We start from the raw sequence: 20,401 nt of genomic DNA, 5'->3' as shown, positions 1-20,401 counted from the left end.
TATAGCTATAGTGTGTGTTGGCTACAACGCTACAATGAGAATGTGTATTGCTCGTATTACAGAAAGGGTCATGAAATGTATGGACCTGTCTGCATGTTTAACAAAATGAAACGGCAATACAATAAAACTGCACCACATGTGATACTGTAAATGGTTAAGTTATAAAGTCATTCATTCAAAAATCCAAATATTTCAATGAAAAAAAGTATATAAAATGTAGTAAAACATAAATTACATTTAAAGGTCTTTACATGATTCATCCCGCAAATAGAAGCACAAAACCAGCACTTTGTACAGTATTGCTTATTTTGGTCTTCTAAAGTTCAAAGATCCATTTTCACTAAAGAGGCAGGAAAAAACATGGTTTCACATGCAATCCAGCAGTAATTGCTGGTAAATCAAGCAAGTCTATAACCCCGCACAAAACCCAACACTTCTACAATGTAGGAACATACATGTGGAGCCCTGTTCTGTACTTGATAACCAATATGCAATTAAAGTTGGACTGTTAAGTTAGTGCACACCTACAATATCCCCTACAATATCCCCATTTTTGGTTAACAGTGTATTAAGGCTGCTTGCTGCTGAAAATACACAGCAGAGAAGGAATACTTTCATTCACAAATGCAGTCAGATGATCTCATTTGGAAGCTTCTGTCACAGTCATTCATTGGGAATGATGAAAGCAAGTCATCCTCTCTCCTCTCATGTTATTCCACAGGATGTTGTGGATGCTATATGTTTATGTGGGTTCAAAATCATTTGGATAAATTCATGGTAGACAATTCCATCGAGGGCTATTAAACAGAAAAAAATTCCACTTCTGGCTTGGGAAGTCCCTGAGCCACAAATTGCTGGAGGCTGGGGAAATACCCTGGGGAAATTCTACAAGGGAAACTGCCCTTGCAGTCTTCCCTGGGCAGACATTATTGATAGCCTTTTGAGACATGCTACTGGGCTGAACAGACCCATGGTCTGACTCAGCACAGCCAATTTCATGTTCAGTTTCCCTACCTTTCTGGTTATTGTAACACAAACACGGATCAGTATTCTCAACTTTTTTCAGACTCAAAAAGCAAACAACAATCCCGTGTCCATTATATCAAAGAGATAAATACTATAAACTAGGCCGTCCATCACATCCAGGGCACTTCTTTATGCTCAGAGCCATTTTGCAACCATAGCTGGATTCCTTTTTGTGTTATTGGTTTAAGCATAATTCACTAACATTACACTCACATATCATGATATACATGATGTGCAATGCTACTCTGCAATACGTTGCACAGCAACAGTACATAACTGAAAAGCAGCTTCCCTCAAGAACTGTAGGACAGTAAAAAAGATTAAACCCAGCAATTCTATACCATCATATCTGCAAAATCTGATGGTGGCAATGGTCAATAAACCTGGTATATCATTACTGCTGCACTTTACATGGATGTAGGTTTTTTAGTTTCGTTTCTTTTAGTCATACCAAAATCACTGCTATGAAGCCTAAAGATGTACAGTCTCCACACATGGAAGTGATGTGAAATTCTTAGTAATGAGGCCAAATTCCTTAGGCTTCTGATTGAAATTCTGCTTCGTCCATCTGAAGTGTGTCATTATCGCCCAGCAACTCTGTTTCAGGCACAGAGCCCTCCTCTTCCTCCTCCTCCTGGACGGGATTCTGAGCGATGTCCTCTGTTCCGTTGTGCGTGTCATCCGTGCCCTCAGAGAGCAGAGCACCCCTGTCAGCCACCGACGCATTGGAAGGCGCAGTTGTTACGTAGCCTGTGCTGGTGGATCCACTCCCGCTGTGGTGGGAGCCTGGTTTGGGAATGATCTGCGGAGGCATTTGCTGAGGAGCCATTTGCATTGGAATTTGGACAGGGTAAAAATTTGGCAAGTAGGCACCATAGGCAGGCATTGGCTGGTAACCATTGACTGGAATGTAAAGCTGAGGAGCTGGGACCATCGGTCTCATCTGCCCTTTCATTTGTATGAACTGCGGTTGAGGGAAAGCTGGAGTTTTCTGCTTTGGTCCAATGTACCTAGCATTGCTGACGTTGCTAACAGGGCTTGTGCTAAGAGAACTTGTTTGTGTGGTGTTGCTTGCCCCAGAGGTTTGCGCTGAGCTGTTGTAATTAGAAAGGTTTCCCCATGTTCTTAGTCTGTTGTGTATATCTTTAAATCTTGGTCTTCTGTTGGGAAATTCATTCCAACACTCCAACATCAAAGTGTATATCCACGTGGGGCAGTCATCTGGACATGGCAAAACCTGTCGGTTCCTGATCATCTCAATGACATCCTGGTTAGAATAACCGCAGTATGGCTGCAGGCCATAGCTGAAAACTTCCCACAACACAACTCCATACGACCATATATCTGAATCAATAGAAAACTTGCCATACATAATAGCCTCAGGGGACATCCACCGGATAGGAAGAAGGGAATTTCCCATCAGTTTGTAGTAATCAGCAGCGTAAACTTCCCTGAAAAGGCCTAAATCAGATATTTTCACATTCAGTTTATCAAATACCAGTATATTTCTAGTGGCCAAGTCTTTGTGGACAACGTGGTGGCTTGAAAGATATTCCATTCCTGCAGCTATCTGAGTCACGATGTGGAAGAAGTCTGCTGGTTCCAGAGTGGATTTTACTGTCTTGTCATCGTCAGTGCTGCCAACATCCGAATGGGGAGATCTCATCACCAAGAACTCATGGAGGTCACTGTGGGAACAATAACTAAAAATCATGCTTATGGGTTGTTCCTTTGTCACTATTCCCAGCAAACAAACAATGTTTGGATGCTGTAATCGTGACCTCATCATTGCCTCATGTTTGAATTCTTCCCGAAGAGCCAGTTCTGCTTTATCTTTAAGTGTCTTGATAGCAACAGCTTGTGTCTGTTCACCTGGTGCTGTACCGAAAAGATGCCCCTTGTAGACCTTGCCAAATCTCTCCTCTCCTAGTTCCTCCATAAAACGCACAGTGGAGAGATTGATTTCTTTAAGTTTAGCCTGAAACGAAGTAAAGAAAAATAGTCGGTAAAAATATCACAATGTTTTCTAAACAACAAAGTCTCGTATTAGACAAGCTCCCAGTGGTTAGATGCTCCAAATGAAAAACACATTGGGCCAAAATAACTGTTCAGCTTTTTGCATATTCACATAAGTATATTGATTTTACAGTTAACCTTGAAATGAGTTATACTATTATCAGAAGTGTAAACTGAATTATGCTGCAAGATAATAAGTATAATTATTTTTACAAAGGAGCAACCATATTTCCTGCAAGCTAAATAAATAATTGGTTCAGAGTAAATCTAGCAGATGATGATGCCTATTAACTGCAGCTGCACTTGCCCTACAGATCTGCCCAGAGATGCCCACTGGAGTTTTGTCAGAAAAGCTGTGGGCACTGTCTGAGGAGGTGGCAGCCTGAGGGTGAACTGAAACATCCCTTTCAGCAGAAGGAGGAACCAAACCTCTCTCTTTCGGTTCTGCAGTAGCAGAGATGTTCTTTCTCCTCTATTGCACTACAGGAACAGCCCCTGCCTTTGGGTACCAGTACACAGTAGCCTCACTGAGAAACCTCACGCCAGCTCTGATGAAGTGGGAAAGTAGCAGAAGGAAGAAGGAATTTTTCTTTGGTACACAAAGGAAAAGCTGGGAAAGCCAAGAGTGAGAAATCCCCAGATCTGCCCTCCTGCAGCTGGCAGGAAAAGCAAGGGAGTTTGCAACAGTAATCTAATGGGTCCATCCTGAGCAGCATGGGCTGGAGGAGTCCCTGACCAAGCCAGATGCAGTGGGCACAGCTTCACACACAGGGCACTGCAGCAGGAGGGAGCAGGGTAGGGTGGAAAGAGATTCAAACAGGCGATTTGGGAACAAGCTCTGACTTTAGAGGCAAACAGACTGTGGACTGGACCAGACAGTTTCCAGAACAGACCAGACTCAGACAGTAAACCTCCTCCTTATCACACAAACTCAATGCAATTTGTTACAATTGGTAATATCCCACAAATATTCTACAGTTTCCTGAACAGATGTTGCCAATTGTTCCAAACTAAGCACTTTTTTTTAGAGCTTGCATCTTGTAAATGCTATGATCAAAAATTCAGCATCAGCTCTGAACAAGATTTTAGCACGGAGACCAGTTAGTTGACCCAGAAAATAGTATGCAGGAGCTGAGATCTGTAGATAGACGTTCAAAGCCATTTTCATTTCACCATCCTTTGTGATACACAGCCTTAGAAACATGTTGCACCCCGGCTCAGCTCCCTGCTCGGTGGTGCTTCAGAATACCAGCAGCCTGAGCCCACAGATTAGACATGAAACCCCACCGTGCATCCTGCTTTCAGCAAGCAAACCATCCACGTCATTACCAGGAGTGGAAATGAGCTGCAGGCTGAAGACTGGATCAGAAATAACGTTTCCAGTCACTGAGACAATAGGCCGAATGCGGATTGGCAGGTAAGGGCAAATGTCATAAAATACTTTGTCCTGAAAGCTGTTGCCCAGGGCCAGGATTTCTAGATGCAGCTAGTGAGTGCAAGACCTGGTCTTCACGTAAGCAGAAGGCCAGCACAGTATGAAAATTAGGTCCCTTGCAACATAGCTCAATTCAACACCAACAGCCTGAGACCCTGAAGATAACAACATTTTGGAAATACATGGCCTAAGCAAATTCTGGAAGAAATACCTGTTTGTGTTGATTAATGAGTGGCATTTCCATGTCCTGGCTAGGAGATGCCATCAGCTGGCGGCGCTGCGGTGTAGCAGCCGATGCCTTCTGCTTGTTTCTGCACATACAGACCAGGAAGAAAAGGCAGGCAATAACCAGAGGGATGGCTATGCTGGGAACCAGGATGTAGAGGATTCCCATTTTACTGTTGTCATGTGGACCTGTCAGGCATAGAAATATTCATTGTTTACAATAAATATTTTTAATGCATTCGATAGTAAAGCAAAAAAACCCAAAGCTATAAGGTAGTTATTAATACTATCTTTTAAACAAAAAGCAAACTCCTGTAGCTTGAAAACAGAAGTCACATTACCCTCTCCCCATTCTCCATAGTTTTCCATTAAATATTACAAAGAAGTTTGAATGGACATAGCAACTAGCAGTATGAAGATAAGCTAGGAGCCCCACAGTTAATGTGCTGTACTGTAACAGTATGTGGTTTATTTCACTTTATTTTTGAGGTTTCTGGTTGTGGAAACAGCAGAACATAGATCAGAGCATCATTGCATTATCTTGTTCAGAGGACAAAAACAGTGAGTAGTTTTCATCACAGTATATAAAGCAGTGAACTCAACATGATAAACCGAAGCATAACATTGCCGTCTGGCCTTCTTGCCCAACTTCAGCCATTTCATCAGCACTTTCCCCATTTTTTACCGGCACTGGTACTATTTCTACCCAGAACAAAATAAATCTCACTTCTCACTGGCAGAGACATAATTTGTTCTGTACTTAACAGATTTAAAGTGCTTTTATGTCACAGTGAGACAGACATGAAAAAGCCATCAATACACTTAAGACTGTTCTGGAACCTTCCTAAAATGCTTTTTTTCTTCATACCGAGAGACTCTAGAAAAGCATAATGATGTCCAAAATGTTCTGTTCATTGGAACTGCCTGAGATGTTTTCTGCAATCCGTGGTTTTGCTGTTTGTGGCTACTGCTTTCCCCACAACCACATCCCAGTGTTATCTTTACACCATGTTACATGCAATGTAGAAATTTATTATAAATGTCAAATCATGTTACAGTAAAAAAGTGAAGTAGCTAAGAAATTTCATGTCAATTTTGAGCGCTCTTAAATATCCAGGCAATCTGTAACAGAAACACTTTTATGGCATCCATGATACATTTGTTGCTGCAGGAAACATGCTTTTCTTCCTGAAGAAGCAGAGTATTAAGTTGCTTTTTTGTGTTCACAGACTGCTACCGCTATAACAGCTCTTAGAGTGAAGGCTGCACCAATGCAGGGACAGTATGAAGCTATGAGAGACGTGCTTTTTATTTGTGCTATCAGTTGCGCAGTACAGAGCTGCTAGCAGATACTGCAGGACTTTTCTGCTAAGATCATCTGTTTGATGGCATCTCCGCTTCTGCATTTCACAAACTTTGCTTCCCACCATACACGGTGCTATATCTCCCTCTACAGGGTCTGAAAATCCTTGCTGCCTGCAAGCTGCCGTACAGAGCAAAAGCAATATACCACTGCGTAGTGTGCGCAAACCAAACACGTACAGGTGACACGTACATCAAGCCTGGCACTTGACAAGTTAGAACACAAACTGCAGCAGTATCGTTAATTATTATCTCAGCTTAAGCAACAATACGTAATGAAAAAGCGCCACAATATCTCAGTCACAAGCTCCGATCTCCAGAAAATATTAAATGCCTAGATCACAAAAAAAGGGTGCTGCAAACATTTGAAAGCATAACCCTCTTAAACGAATTGCACTTGTAAAAACAGGGAGCATACAAAATCACACGAGATTCAGGACAGTAGTAGGGGAAAAAAGAAAGAGAATACATACTACAGGAAGGTATGTCACACAGTTCCATGCGTACGTTTTTATTCTTTGTAAAACACCAGGGCCCATCCATCTGACCTCCAGGATTTCGGCAATACGCATGTCCTCCACCTAGCTCTGGAAACTGTGTGCTTGTCAGATCGTGGCTGTGGGGACTCTGGGAGTCCCAGAGCTGGCAAGTGTGGCCAGACTTGGTAACGCTGACCGTCCCTCTGTAGTCTGCTCCAGAACCGTTGTAGCACTGATGATCTGCAACACAGGGTTTGACAAAACGTTGCAAATAACAAAACCGTTAAGGGCCAGCAAGACCAGCAGGGTTGAAGTGCATAGACCATGTATGCAAAAAGTACTTGAACTTAGTTCAGGATTTAAGTGGAAGCTGTGGGTTTTAAAACTTCAGTTCTGCGAGTATCTATACTCTTACATCCAGTTATTTATGGATTCTGCCCTGGAGTGTCTCAGCAATATGGCTATACACACCAATATTTGGTAACTCTGAGGGCAAGTTGATATGAAGGAGCGTGCATGGACCTTTAGATACCTGACAAGATAAGTTAAACTAAATCAGAGATACGAGTTTCACTTCAGCAAAAGTCTTCAGATGCCAACAGTGTAAAATTCCCGCCACTTTTATTTCTCATAATCTTCCTGTCTTGCTCACATTGCTCACTTCCTAGAGAAATTAGTGCAGCATTTTCTAACGCCTCTTGCCAATTTTTTATTCTTTTCTTCTTTATAAAGAGAGGATTCAGGCTTTTCTTCTCTTCAGATACATCACTTTCACATCTCAACTCCTGTCTTTAGTCTCTGTTTTGCTGCTATCCTCTCTTCGTACTTTTTGAGTGCTTGTCTCCCATAAGTATCACCTGAACTGATCTGCGCGTTTTCCTGTACATTTGCAACATTACCTTCTGCATGTTTCTGAGCCCCCCTCCCCAGCCCTCAGGAATCCAGCTCTCTTGAAGCCCTTCCTCCAAACCCCAGGGTACTCACATCGCAGCTGCTCTACTACAGGGAGCATCGCTGGCTCTCAGGATCACAGACGACTTTTGACAGACTTTTGTTTTTGTTTTAATCTCTTTCCTTTTGCTTGATACCTCTTCCCTGCCTGATTTGTCTCTGTCATTGTTTTCTTAGTTACTTCTGCTTCTCATCTACACTAGACTACTGCCTTACTAGCACACAGCAAGTCTCCCATGCCTACCATTACGGCATGACCCCTGCTCCTAACTGTGAGTTCAGACAACAGGTATTCAGAACAGTCTTATTACACTTTGAACTTTAAACATCTTTAGTCTCTTTGACTTTCCTTGTTGAACATTGTAGGGGGTCGTGATTAGTTGCTAGGAAACAGAGTAGACAGAAAAATTGTCAGCATGTAGTTAGTGACAACGGAACAGCCCTTCTACTCCTGGATGCAAATATAAATTCACGGAAGCGAGATGAATGTTTTCACCAATCCTGTGTGGGTGAAGAAAGACAATTACACTCCATGCTTGATTTACAGGATTAATACTCTTGTGGATTTCCATATAGAAAGAATGAACATTAAATGTTTAATTTCATAACAATTTTTTCCATTGAAGCTGCCAGAGCCTATTTGAGGCTTGTTGGTAGGTAAATAGAAGTCACAAATATCTGTAGGAGGAGGACTCATCCAGTATGGAGGGGACTCATCCAGAAAGGCAAGGACTGAGCCAGTAGTGGGGGTAGGCAAATGGGAAGGAAAGCCTGCAACTCACTGCTGTCCCTTGTGAATTTGAGTCAAATTGTTTGTGTGACCACAGAGTTCTATAGCCCAAGGTGGTTGATATAATTTTTTTCAGTATTAAGCAACATTCTTTAAACTTCCTCGAAATCTTAACTATACCTTAAACAGTGCAAGATTAGGTTCAAGTATTAACATGACAAAAAGTAGTAGTGTCGAGCATAGCAGCACTTTCTTTATAAAAAGACTGACTGGTAAAGTATTGACTCTCAGACACCCTGAGGAAGCAACAAATCCTACTTTTTCCCAGTGATGAAACATTCAGACTTACATCGGCTGAGTCTCTCCACAGGGATCCCGATCCTTATGCAGTTGGCAGCTTCCAAGGTGTCAGGCCGTGGGAGATCCTCACACTTAGGCAACTGTAGCTGCATCAAGATGAGTGGGTTTGACCTAGCGATGTTGTACTCCTGCCTACAGAGATCGTTCTCCAGAACTTCACATTCATCCCGGCACAGTTCCCGCGGCTTAGGGGTCCGAGAGCGCTCATCACACAGGGGAAACACGAAGTGGCAGAAGGATGGTATAGCGAACTGTGAGCACTGATCAGACAAATGCGTGGAAGTGCCAATCATGGTAAATGCGGCTGGAAAGGAACAAAAATATTGCTTAGGTAATAATTCACAGAAAGCATGAGAAACAACGTAATTTTCATGTCATCTTCCTTTCACAACTTTCACCTTTTCTTGAGAGTCTGAAAGCCTACTGAGTGGCAGGGAAATTAGCTCATTTCTGCTGAAAGGAGAGCTGACAAATGCAGAAAGCAAACCGAGCATCCCAGTGTCCCTCTGACATCTGCACAGAGCTTGTAGGACCTCAGTTCTTAGGAAGTTATCCAAGTGACTAACACTGAGCAAACTGTCGGTGCTTGACTAATTTTAACTTGAAAGGATAAAGAGCAAAGGCAAGATACACCTGCCAGGATGCTGGCATGTATTTCCAAAGTTCCTAATTAGGTAAAATCTGAGTAAGGATCACCTAGCTTCTTCCTCCTGTAGACATTTTGACCAATAAGCAAGACAAGTGTTTTTCAACTCTTGACAGGCAAAAGGAAGAGTGCCATTGATAGGTGGGGAGATACTGCTATTAACAGACATGAGAAGACTAACAGGCAGCAGTTTTGGGAAAAATTAATGTAACCAATCTCAGCATACTGATCACATTAAGATGAATGTCATAATGAATTAGGAACTTAATCCTCCCCTTCAGCTGTCAGCAACTACACACTAACATTTATCTGGGAGTTTTCTTGCACATTGCAAACAACAGACAAACGTGCATGTGCATCATGTATCTGGGGGTGAATCAAGCTTTAAACGTAGGAATTGGAAAGCATCATTTGTGAGTGAGGCTTGCTAGATTGCACGTTCCACCAACGTACACTGTAAAAAGAGAGGAAACGAGCAGCTCAAGTCATTCAGCAGTCTATTTACAACCTACAAATCAATTCTTTCCCTCTTGTCCAGCTCTCTCCTTTCAGCCATCTACTTCCTACTGCCACCTGCCATCAGAGAATCTCCTGCTGTTTCCTAAACACCACACAGGCAGCAAGCAGCACCAACTCCAGCCTTTTGTGCTGTTTACACCTTTGCTTATTTTAATACAGGAATATTAACACAGGAATATAACTGACAGTCAGTAGGGAAGACTGCACGGAAGCATGATACCAGGCCTCGGACGACAGCTGAGACATGTGCTTGTCCTGAAGACTAACAGGGAAAAAATAAACCTGGAGGAGCGAAGAGGTCCCTGTCTGCTATTTGAAACACCACACTAACTTTCATGAAGGCATTACAGAGTTTAGATCAGCATGAGCAAAGAGTGCACAATTCACAGTCATGTCCTTATTTTCATGGGAGGCACCAAAGACTGCAGGACTGCATGGTGACAGCTAAGGGGTTTATTTTTTTTAGTTATTAAACAGACATTAAGCAGCACAGCGAAGACATTGCCAGCCACACCTATCCACAGGTCAGGGGTCAGGCCCATGCTCTCTTTATTGTTGGCCTTCCAGTCTTTCAAGTCATGTCTCAAGTTCTTCTCCAGAAACGTTCTCCTAATTTTAATGTAAGGCTGCAGTTCTCACCTAACCTCACGGCCAGGACCGAACTGCACTAGGTGCGGTCGAGACAAAGGGAATGTATTTCACACATCGGCACAGTGGGGAAATGAAAATCCATAACGAAAATTCCCCGCAGGTGTCACCCGTCCCCTTGCCACCTGTCCTTGGCGTCAGGCAGTAGGTGTCACTGCTTCCCACATGCAGCCTCCCCAGGGCGCCCAGCACTGAGACCTTCCCCAAAAAACTGCACTTAGGAAGCATGGGTAGAAGTATAAGCAAAATCTCAGCAGTGGTTATACAGCAGATTTTATTTTTTTTTACTCTAACAAGTTACTGCAATTTCAAAAACGCCCTGTCATATGGACAGAGAACACCCAGTCTTGCAGTACTTGTTTTACAAATAAAAAGGCTCGTAAGAACCAAGCAGGCTGTGAAATCCTCGGGGTTACTTTGCATAGGGCATTTGGTACATCCTTCAGATGTATATAGTTTGAAAGTGTAGTATTATTAACGAATTACCCTTACTGTCTAGCTAGGCGCTGGGCAGCTCTACATGGTGGTTCACAGCGCTTTCCTAAAAAAGAACAGTTCCAGTAGAAATTCTCCTCAAATCCAGCCCAGAGTCCCAGCCTCCAGCCTCAAAATCTAACCAATAATCAGTGGTATTAGGGATCCAGCAGCCAGGTCATAAATGTCCCCATGTTGCATAATCCAGAAACAAGTACAACTCGATCAATAAACATTTTCTGGAAGATGTCACAGTTTTTTGATTGTTTTTATTTTCGTTTGTGGGTGGTTGGTTTTTTTTTAAAAGGACATTATGAACCTAATTCACAGAGTTTAAAATTTAATTATTTCAGATAGCTGAACATTTCCATGTTGCTGAAAAACATGCAAACAGGACAGGCATTATGTCATAGGAACAAATGGTATCAATAGTACCAATTAATTAATGACATAATGGTAAAAGAGGCACAAATTACAACAGAGTACAGGAGAAAGGAGGGAGGGGAATGAGTCATAACCACATAGGAAAGGTCAGCACCTGGATTTTGCCAGTCCCAGAATCTGATCAGCATGTCAAGAGCAGAAAAACCACAACCTGGGTTTCTGGCTTGACAATGAGCCTTTAAGGTAATACCTTTAAGGAGACAGAACTAACAAATGAAGTCAAACTCTTTTTGGGAACTAGTTATGTTAAAATTTCAGATTCAGTTAACCATACCTAGCCAGAGGCAAATAAGCTCCTGCTGGACTGAGTTAATTTGCTATATATTATGATAAACAGTTTGCTCTATTCCAAGAATTCATTTGCTTGCTCTGCTTGTGCACATCAGAGTAACAGCTGCTTATGTCAGCTAACTGAGGTCCAGTGAAGAACACCCATGTTGATGTACAGCTCATTAAAAGTCATTAAGGTTTTGGATGCATGCGTGTGACTCTGTAGGAAAACAACGACCACAGAAAGAATCAGCAGGGGCAGAGCACAGGAAGGTCAACTTTTATTTTACATAAATTAATGTGAAATCCAAACTCTGCTGGAATTATGCAATAGGGGAGGAAATACAAGGGAAAAGCCACCATGTATTTTTCAAGAAAATAAAAGCCCAGTAGTTTTTTACTACATTACAATTAGTTTTTAAAAAAACTTCTCTTTGAATCCATTGTGCAAAAACCCCCAGTATAAACTACAAGCTGTTACAAAGTCAACGCTCTGACATTTTACTTAAGGACATGGAAAAAGCTTCTATACATGACAGCAGATATTCATCATCCAAATTTTGCTAACTGCACAAGTGGGAAACTGGCTCATCTCCTCTAAACCTTAATATAAGGATGTCTTAGTCATTGGCCAATAAAACTGAAAAGGATGATAGAACTACTTATACCTGAACTGGATGTTTTCATGAATGGTTTTTGCCCTGCTACAGAGATGTATAAGCTTACCAGTAATCCGGTTTTCAATTTCCCCTTGCATCTGGAGGGAGTCCACATAAATGGTCCTGTTTCCAATGATTCGTGCACACGCAATTCCCCTGTATGGCTGACAGAACCCATCTTCATGGTAATCTTCTCTGCAAAGGAGAGGTTAGGATTTTATAAGCAGAAGCTTAGCTTTTCCCAATGAATTTTTACAAAATATATTCTTATAAAAGGAGAAAACCTCAAAAGGCCCTAAGTCTGAAATTGTTCCATTCTCCAGGTGCAGCTTTCTCCTCCAGTTCTCTCTACGCTACCTTAGAAGTATTAATGAGGCACCCTGTAAATAGCTCATTAGAGAAAGAAGTAAACCAAAACCCAAGATTAATTTAAAAATCATATGCTAATAGTAATGAGATTTGACAGATGAATCCATTAAAAAGCTGTTAGACTGAGACAGCAACATAGATCTTGTTACATGTCCCCATGCGTTTTTGGCATCTAGCTGCACCTCATACAATTAGGCAAACAGTTGGTTCTCTTCTTCCACTTCCCTCTCCCTTTCTTCATTTCCTGTAGCGAATAGCAGAAGAGACCTTGCCAAGTTTTAATTAAGACACATAATAATTTTGAACTCCGAATTAGGTAAACAGAATAAAAAGAAATCAAAGTTTTAACCTCTTTTCCTCTTCTCTCTAGTCAAGAGTCAATGCCAAATTCCTCTTCCAGCATGTATTTTAATATATTTTTCAATTCTATGAGGTTTCAGACCAAATTTTAGTCCCTTACATCAGCATAAATATTTTGGCATAAAAGCACTAGCCTAAAGGCTCAGTGGTTCAACACATCATCCCCCAAACCCCAGTAAATAATACAGAGCTGATCTGTAGATCGTAACTGTCTGAGCAATGAAAAGGGGCTTTGGAGTTCATATCCAGTACGTCATGTATTTCCTCTGGCACAGCACAGCCTCTGTGCTAGGATTCACTTGTCTGATGGATTCACATCATGTCATTCACTGCATAAAGGACCAAAAAAGGCATAAAACATAACCTATAAATTATGACTCCAGAGTAATCCCAGAACACCCAAAAGCTTATGCAGCTTTTGTAAATAAGCAGTCAGTTCAAAAGTCTGAGGTACCTCTCCCACTCCAGTGATTTTTGAAGTACTACTTCAATACTCTTCTCCACTTTGCACTTCGTCATCTTTGGATATCAGTATCGGTTTTGGTCACCTGTGTTTCCACTTCTCTTACAAATACCTTCACCGTTCCTTAGCATGCCACATGAGCAGGACAAAACTGCCACTGAATTTGTGTAAAACCACGTAACTTCAGCTGGGCCAAATCAGCACAAAAACCTGCCGCCTGACAACACCTAGCCATGATGAGCACACCACCCAATACCCACACAGTGCCAAGCACAGCCCATTATCTCCGATATCTTTTTTATCTTAGGAACTTCCTTCCATTTTTCCTCTGCTGTGTCTCTCTAATACAGTTCATCTCTTCAGGGAAACGCTACCTCTATTTCTTAAAGTATAAACTCTCCAGCAATGGAAGGTTGGGCAGTTCTGTCTGAAGAGTGTAGCCAAAAGCTTAAGCCATTGATGACTACTCGAGCAGCATCTCTCTCTTTCCTCCCAGAAAGACAATGACTTAGCAAGACCAGATCTATCACACAGCTGCTAGATAAACTATGGTGATACGAAGTGTCTCATGCAGCTGTTGTCCAGGTATGGCGTTTATTTCCTCTCACGGTATGATTGTTAAATATCCATAAAGCAACATTTTGTCTACAAACTCTGAAACAAGTTCTGCTTCCACAAAAATACTTAAGTTTTTGATTACGGTGGATGAAGTAAAGGAGGAGTCTTTCAGAATCAATTAACTCCTGTAGTGAAATTCTTTCACTCTCATAACAAAACCTCTAATTTTGCAACAACTGCATCATGCCTGAAGGGACGAAAATATCAAAGCATTTCATCTGTGCCTGTTTTATGATCCTTGACCACCTCAGTAGGAAGTCAGCAATTCCCATAAGGAGCTGAATGAATATGAAACCCCTATTTGACCTTCTTCTCGAGAGCAAATTCATATGCCTATCCTGCAGAACAAAGTCTGCAATGTATCTAACTGAAACTGTACCTCACACTTCAACTCTCAGTGCAAGGCTCTCTTGCCAGAACAAGGAAAAAAAAAAAAAATCGGTAAAAACTAGCACTCCAAACAGCACGTGTTTGGTGACAAAAGCAGTGTGATCTCTTACTTAGCTCAGTTTATTTATTTCTGTCAAGAACTTCTAAATACAGTTTAGATACTATATATACACACACATATGCTCCCCTCTCCCATGTTATAATCAACTGCTGATTAAACTAAACTGGATATGACCATTACCATGGATGCCAGAAAAAGTAAACAGTAACCTGGTGTCAGATACCCTGACAGAAGCCGGGCTGTTATTCTACATGCATCCTTGTCAGGTCAGGCAACTCAGTGAATACATTTTGACTAGTACTATTGATCGAGCAGACAAAATTACACTAGTCTTCTTCAGAAAACAGTTGATTTCAACAAAATTGCAGGAGTAGCAGCACTTATGAGTCTCCTTACAGATTATGCTTTCCCTTGACTACACACATGGAACATCCTCAGTAAAAAAGAAGCCAGGGGAATCTGAGAAAACAGGGCAGGAGTAGTGTCATGCTCAGTTCAAAGGACACGTGTGGCTTTGATTTGTGCTCCAAACCATATGCCAGCAATTCAGTTGCAGATCAGAGCAAGAGTTAAAAGCTGCTGAAAATAGGCAGAAATACTGACTCTTCAATTTCCTGCTGCTTGAGCAATGAAGTCTGCTCTGATCAAGAACCCTGTTAAAAGCAGAAATCCGACTCCACAAGAGGAATCCAGAAGAGTGCAATTTGTTCAGCTTGCAGAAATCTTACAAGCTAACTGCCATGTGTACTTTCTACCTTTGTTCTTTATTGTTTCTTTCTGAATGCTTCAAGATGGCATTACCTTTTCTCACTATTGATTTTCTTCCTTTTTCATGTAACTATTTTTTTTCACAAAACAGAGTCAGAAACATCCTGAAGTGTTGACTTCTTCTTTCAGCTTTGCTGGAGAGCAGTCTCATAGACAGTGCACCTGGAACATGAATTTTCTCAGCACTCTATAGAGCGGAGGTAAGGTATACTCTCTTACTGAGAGAACCCTTCTCCTAACTACTTGTCAGATGTTTGACCAGAGTTTGGATTTAAAAGTAAAACCAAAAAGAATCTGACTAAACAGACTCTCCCTACTCCTAAAACCCCAGCATCCATTTCTTACGATGAATGCCATTAGTTTTCCAGGCCTGGAAGGTGATCTTCTGCCAGAATAATGAAGTTAAGAACTAGCCTTTCTAATATAAAGCTAAAGCAGGAGAATCTTTTATTTCAGGCACACACAAATAAAACCAAAACGCTGATACTACTTTTGTGTACAACATGGAGTCTCTCTAAGATTGACCAGGCTTACCAGAACTGGAAACATTTTCAAGAACCAAGCACTGATAAGACATTTACATGTTTCTTATCACACGTGCACTGCACCACCTGATTAAACACAGTCTGCCTTCAGGTTTGTGGGCAGAAGAAGCCTGTATGAAATGGAAAATTACTCAAACAAGTAATGTAGAAGATGCAAGTTCAATGGTACAGTGCCAGTTGAATCTTCTCCCACTGACAGAAATCATAACTTCCAGGGACATCTGGGTCTATAAAGGAAGCACCGGAAGAACCAGGTACCTCAGAATAGCAAGAAAACCCAGTCTGTACAAATAGGAATCTCTCTACAGGGAGGTCATGCAAGACTTCCATGAGGTAGGTATCTCCTCTAGAAGTATATGGAGAGATTTCTAGGTGTACTGCATGTGCTCCAAAAATATATTGAACATCGCCACCCTCACCCTCACATTAAGCATTACTTTAATTTCATATGTGACACAGAAAGAACACTGAACAACAGACTACAAAAGAAGATATCTAGGAAACAAAGAGTTTTTTCTTAACGGAAAATCTGAAATGCTGGAAGAATATATCTGGGCACAATACACTATATGATATCCATGTAACACAATCTATTGTATATAACTGTCACAGCTGAACAGTCCAGAGGGCATATGAAACAAAAGAGCCCCAGTAACTAAAAGGCAACCATGGAAACTCTGTTCAATATTAAAATCACTTTGTGAAGCATGTAAGTCTGACGAGAGTTTTCAGTACGTATTTGGTGCCCCTGAAAACACAGTGAGTGCAGACCCAGTGCTTTTACTGAATGTGACGGGTTGATGTAAAGGGGTTCTGGTGGCAGGAGAGGGGATTTGCTCCCTGTGACTTCCCTGGTTTTGGAACCGGGGCAGACCCGGTTCTGGCCACCAGATCAGACTCCCATCCCCTTCGGGGTTGAGTCAACAGCACCTCTGCGAATTGCCCTATTTAAGTTGGGACAAAGGAACCGGAAAATGTGCTTTTGCCTGGGAGTGAGGGAGAAGGGCTCTGCCCCTGCTCCCCGGCTCCCGGCTGGGCGGCTGCCTGGACCAGGCCGGCGCCACTCGCTGAGGATGGCAGCAGCGGAGCCGCCAGGGGAACTCAGGGAGCACCACGCTCCCAGGGTGCCCACTGGGCCGAGTTCACCCAGAGAGGACTGAGAACTGAGAGAAATGGCCACATTGACACCAAGTCAGTGAAGATGGAACGGGACGAGGTGTGCAGGAGCTGAGTCTCCCTTGCAACCGGTGGCGAGATGGCAGGCGGCCCCCTGCAGCCAGGACTGACTCGGTAGAGCAGAGACCCACTCGCAGCCCATGGAGAAGTTCACGTTGGAGAAGAGATGCCTGAGCCTGAGAGAGGTCGTGGGGAATGGGACGCACGACAAGGTAGAGACGCATCTGGAGTCTGTGTGACGACACACGCCGGAATGAGTGGCAACAGCTCCCTAAGAATCCGAGACTGTGGTAAATCCTGCACTGGAGCAATCCAATGGGGTAAGGACTGCATCCTGTGGGTAGGACTCACACTGGAGAAGTTTGTGGATTTTCCTTGTGAGTAGGGATCCACTGGAGCAAGGGAAAAGGGTGTAAGAACTCTTCCTCCTTTTATGAACAAAAAAGTTATTTAAAATTGTAATTTGAGAACAATTTATTTTAATGTATTCAAATAATAAATTCAGAAGTTATTTGGAGGGATACATCCTCAGCTTACACTTTACCAAAGTAAGCAACACTAAACCAATACATAGAATATAACAGGACATTCCAGAGGTTAGTTTTTAAAAAGATAGTAGAAACTTTGTTACAGCAGTTTTCCACAAGTAAACTAAGCGCAGTCAAAATTTCCTATAAAATTTCCCAAAACAAATAACAAACCTGAAGTTTTGACCCTCTTTCATATTGTCCAGGGATTAAACAGCTTTTAATTAAAAACTGCCAAACACTAAGAGAGGCTATTGGCACTCCCCCTCGTATTCTGTTAGAAGTGGAGTGGCAAAGGAAGGAAAAATGCACAGAAAACCACAATGAGACAGTGACAGACTAAGCAAAGGACAAATAATTTATGCCATTTGATTTGCTATGGGTAGAGAAATACATTTTGTACATGGTCACTTGTCTTGTGGGAAAGTCTCAGAGTTTTTGACAGCCACAGCCTGAAAACCGATGGCAGAAACCATGTAAAGAGGTTGATTACAATCGACAGTATGTTCAGAGGGAAAAGGGCAGGCATCATATTTCAGATTATGAGTTTACCTAGCCCGGTGTGTGGCTACTTCATGAACATAAAGTACACAAGTTAAATGACCTGCAATACAAAGAATCAAAGGAATAAAAAATTTATGTTTAATCATAGGCAAATCACTCTGACTTGTGGGAAGCGCATTGTAAAGGGCTGCAGTAAGAAATCAGGAATTTCTGGTTTTAATATACATAGTTTATTTATACTGCATCTCAAAATCAGGTCCTCTTATAAGCTGGCACGACAGCCCTTGTAATTTGTTACCCTCACTCTGGATATGTATCATATCATAGTGCCGGGGAGTGAACTCAACTCACAAGAGGATCACTTTTCGATGGTTAAATGAGTACATGTCTCCAAATATTCACTCCCTCCCACTGAAACAGATCACAGAGAAGATCCGAGAGAAGAGAAACATACTACCCTTGTGATGTGTCATATCACATCTATAAAATTTGTCTCCTGTCAAAAACATAGTGAATTTATATTAATGTTTCTACATAAAAAATACTTGGTACTTTCCAGCCAGGTTTGTATATTTACCTTCCAGGGAAAATATCAAATAAAACACTCAATTTCTTATTTCACCAGAAATTAAAATTTTTCAGGAGTGTCGTCTTTTAAAGTAATAGTTACAACAGGTTATAAAACTGCTTCTTCCCATAGGCCTTCTGTTGTGCACGAGAAGCCAAAGGAAGTTTATTACTGACATTCAAGACAACAGGACTGGGGTATAAATATTTGATGAAGGAAAAGCATGGGATTTTTCAAAACCAGTATTGCCCGAACTATTTCTGTCCATACATTGAGAAGGGCTGGGCTAATGTCAGGTGCTCCTGACATTGCCCATAACTTCTGCCCATGCAGGGCAGAAATTCAGTCACACGCACAAATGTCTTGGAGGTTTTAGCGAAGTTTCCAAAACTCAGGTGTACAGGAAAACTTAAAAAAAAAAAACCAACCACAAACTATAAAACACCAAACACCCCACACCTGCAGATCTGTGTCCTGCGTGCTGAAGCCAAGAAGTGAAAGGATGGCAGGGATAACTTCATTACTGCATGAGGCCCCTGCCAGGATGGTGGCACTCTGCGTCCACGTCACAGGAGAAGGGCATAGGCTTCCTGCCCTACCCGTTTCCATGCTCTGAACAAACAGTTTTATTCTCTGACCAAAGGTTTATCTGCAAATAACCCACCTTTCCGGCACATAAAATCATTTGTTTGCACGTCTTCACCCGTGTCTAAAGATCGGTGCTCCTGGGATATCAGAAAATATTCATCGAAGTAGTTAACACCTCAGAGAGAAACTGCACTAAAATACAAGAGGGATGTAAAAACTTTTCCCATACACTAAAGGAAGGTAATAAAGAGTATCGGAAGAGAAGGGGAGACTAGTGTTAAAAAGTCAAAAACTAACAGGCAGGGGAATTTGTATAAATAGTCATAGCTCAGTTGAAGTCAATGGACCTATGACAATTTACACTCACCGGGGATATGGCCCGTGAATTTTGCTACCAGATGCTCATTGAGTGTAACAACAGACCCTTTACATCTAACATACAACTTAGATAAATATTAACAAGTAGCATTTATTTTTGTGGTTTTTTATCTGAAAAGTAGTGCAAAATAGAATCCCTAAAAAAATATGAAGTCACATTTACTGAAAAGAGGAATTGTGCTGTGTTTGATTTGAATGTTTGTCATTCCTAAAAAAGCACACTGTGAAGTGAAACTCCAGATTCAATGTCTAAGATCAGTATAAAATAACAGGTGATCTTTATTCTACTGACTCTACTAAACGATGAATTTGTTAATGTTAATCAGAGGACTTCAGACACCACTTTAAGTCAGGTAATAGATAAAGCAATTCATTGACATGTCACTAATAAAAACACAGCTGCAAATGGACTTAGTATTTGTGACAAACTAGAGAAAAGTCAGTTGTTTGTCAAAGAGTAACTAACTTGCAAATAACAACCTTATTTTTAGCCTACTGCAATTATTTCCACAACAAATCATACAATCAGTATTTTTAAAAACAAAACTAAGGCTCCAATGTCTGTCTCTAAAACATAGTCCAAGTAATGTTTTAAACATATATTCCAACATTACCATGAAAGGAGGATGCTTTTAATGTAAGGTATTTAAAAAGCATCTAAATGCAAGAAAGAGGCAGGACATCAATAGGGTTTAAGCATGTGTCTTGACTGAATTAAGAACCAAACTTTTCTTCTCACTAGGCATTGCCTTAAATAGGTGTCAGCACTCCTAGCTGAGCTGCATCCTTGCTAAAAGATAGCACGTTCAATTATTTAAGTGGATAGAATCAACAGAAAATGG

The 20,401-nt window shown here is 41.5% G+C and overlaps 1 protein-coding gene across 1 annotated transcript in view; it reads right to left on the bottom strand.

The window, feature by feature from the left end:
- Positions 1–1,561: 1,561 nt before the first annotated feature.
- ROR2 (ROR family WNT receptor 2) overlaps positions 1,562–20,401 on the bottom strand; it is a 51,248-nt gene continuing 32,408 nt past the window's right edge. The window contains exons 5-9 of the mRNA XM_086629904.1: positions 12,312–12,439; positions 8,574–8,888; positions 6,538–6,783; positions 4,689–4,891; positions 1,562–3,004 (exon numbers count right to left, since the gene is read on the bottom strand). Of these exons, the coding sequence (XP_086486030.1) occupies positions 1,562–3,004; positions 4,689–4,891; positions 6,538–6,783; positions 8,574–8,888; positions 12,312–12,439 (2,335 nt within the window). The remainder of the gene's footprint in view (positions 3,005–4,688; positions 4,892–6,537; positions 6,784–8,573; positions 8,889–12,311; positions 12,440–20,401) is intronic.

This window comes from Tauraco erythrolophus, chromosome Z (genome assembly GCF_009769465.1).
Source record: "Tauraco erythrolophus isolate bTauEry1 chromosome Z, bTauEry1.pri, whole genome shotgun sequence".
Classification (NCBI taxonomy): Eukaryota; Metazoa; Chordata; class Aves; order Musophagiformes; family Musophagidae; genus Tauraco; species Tauraco erythrolophus.
Note: the sequence above shows the minus strand (reverse complement) of the source record. Positions and strands in the feature narration are given on the sequence as shown.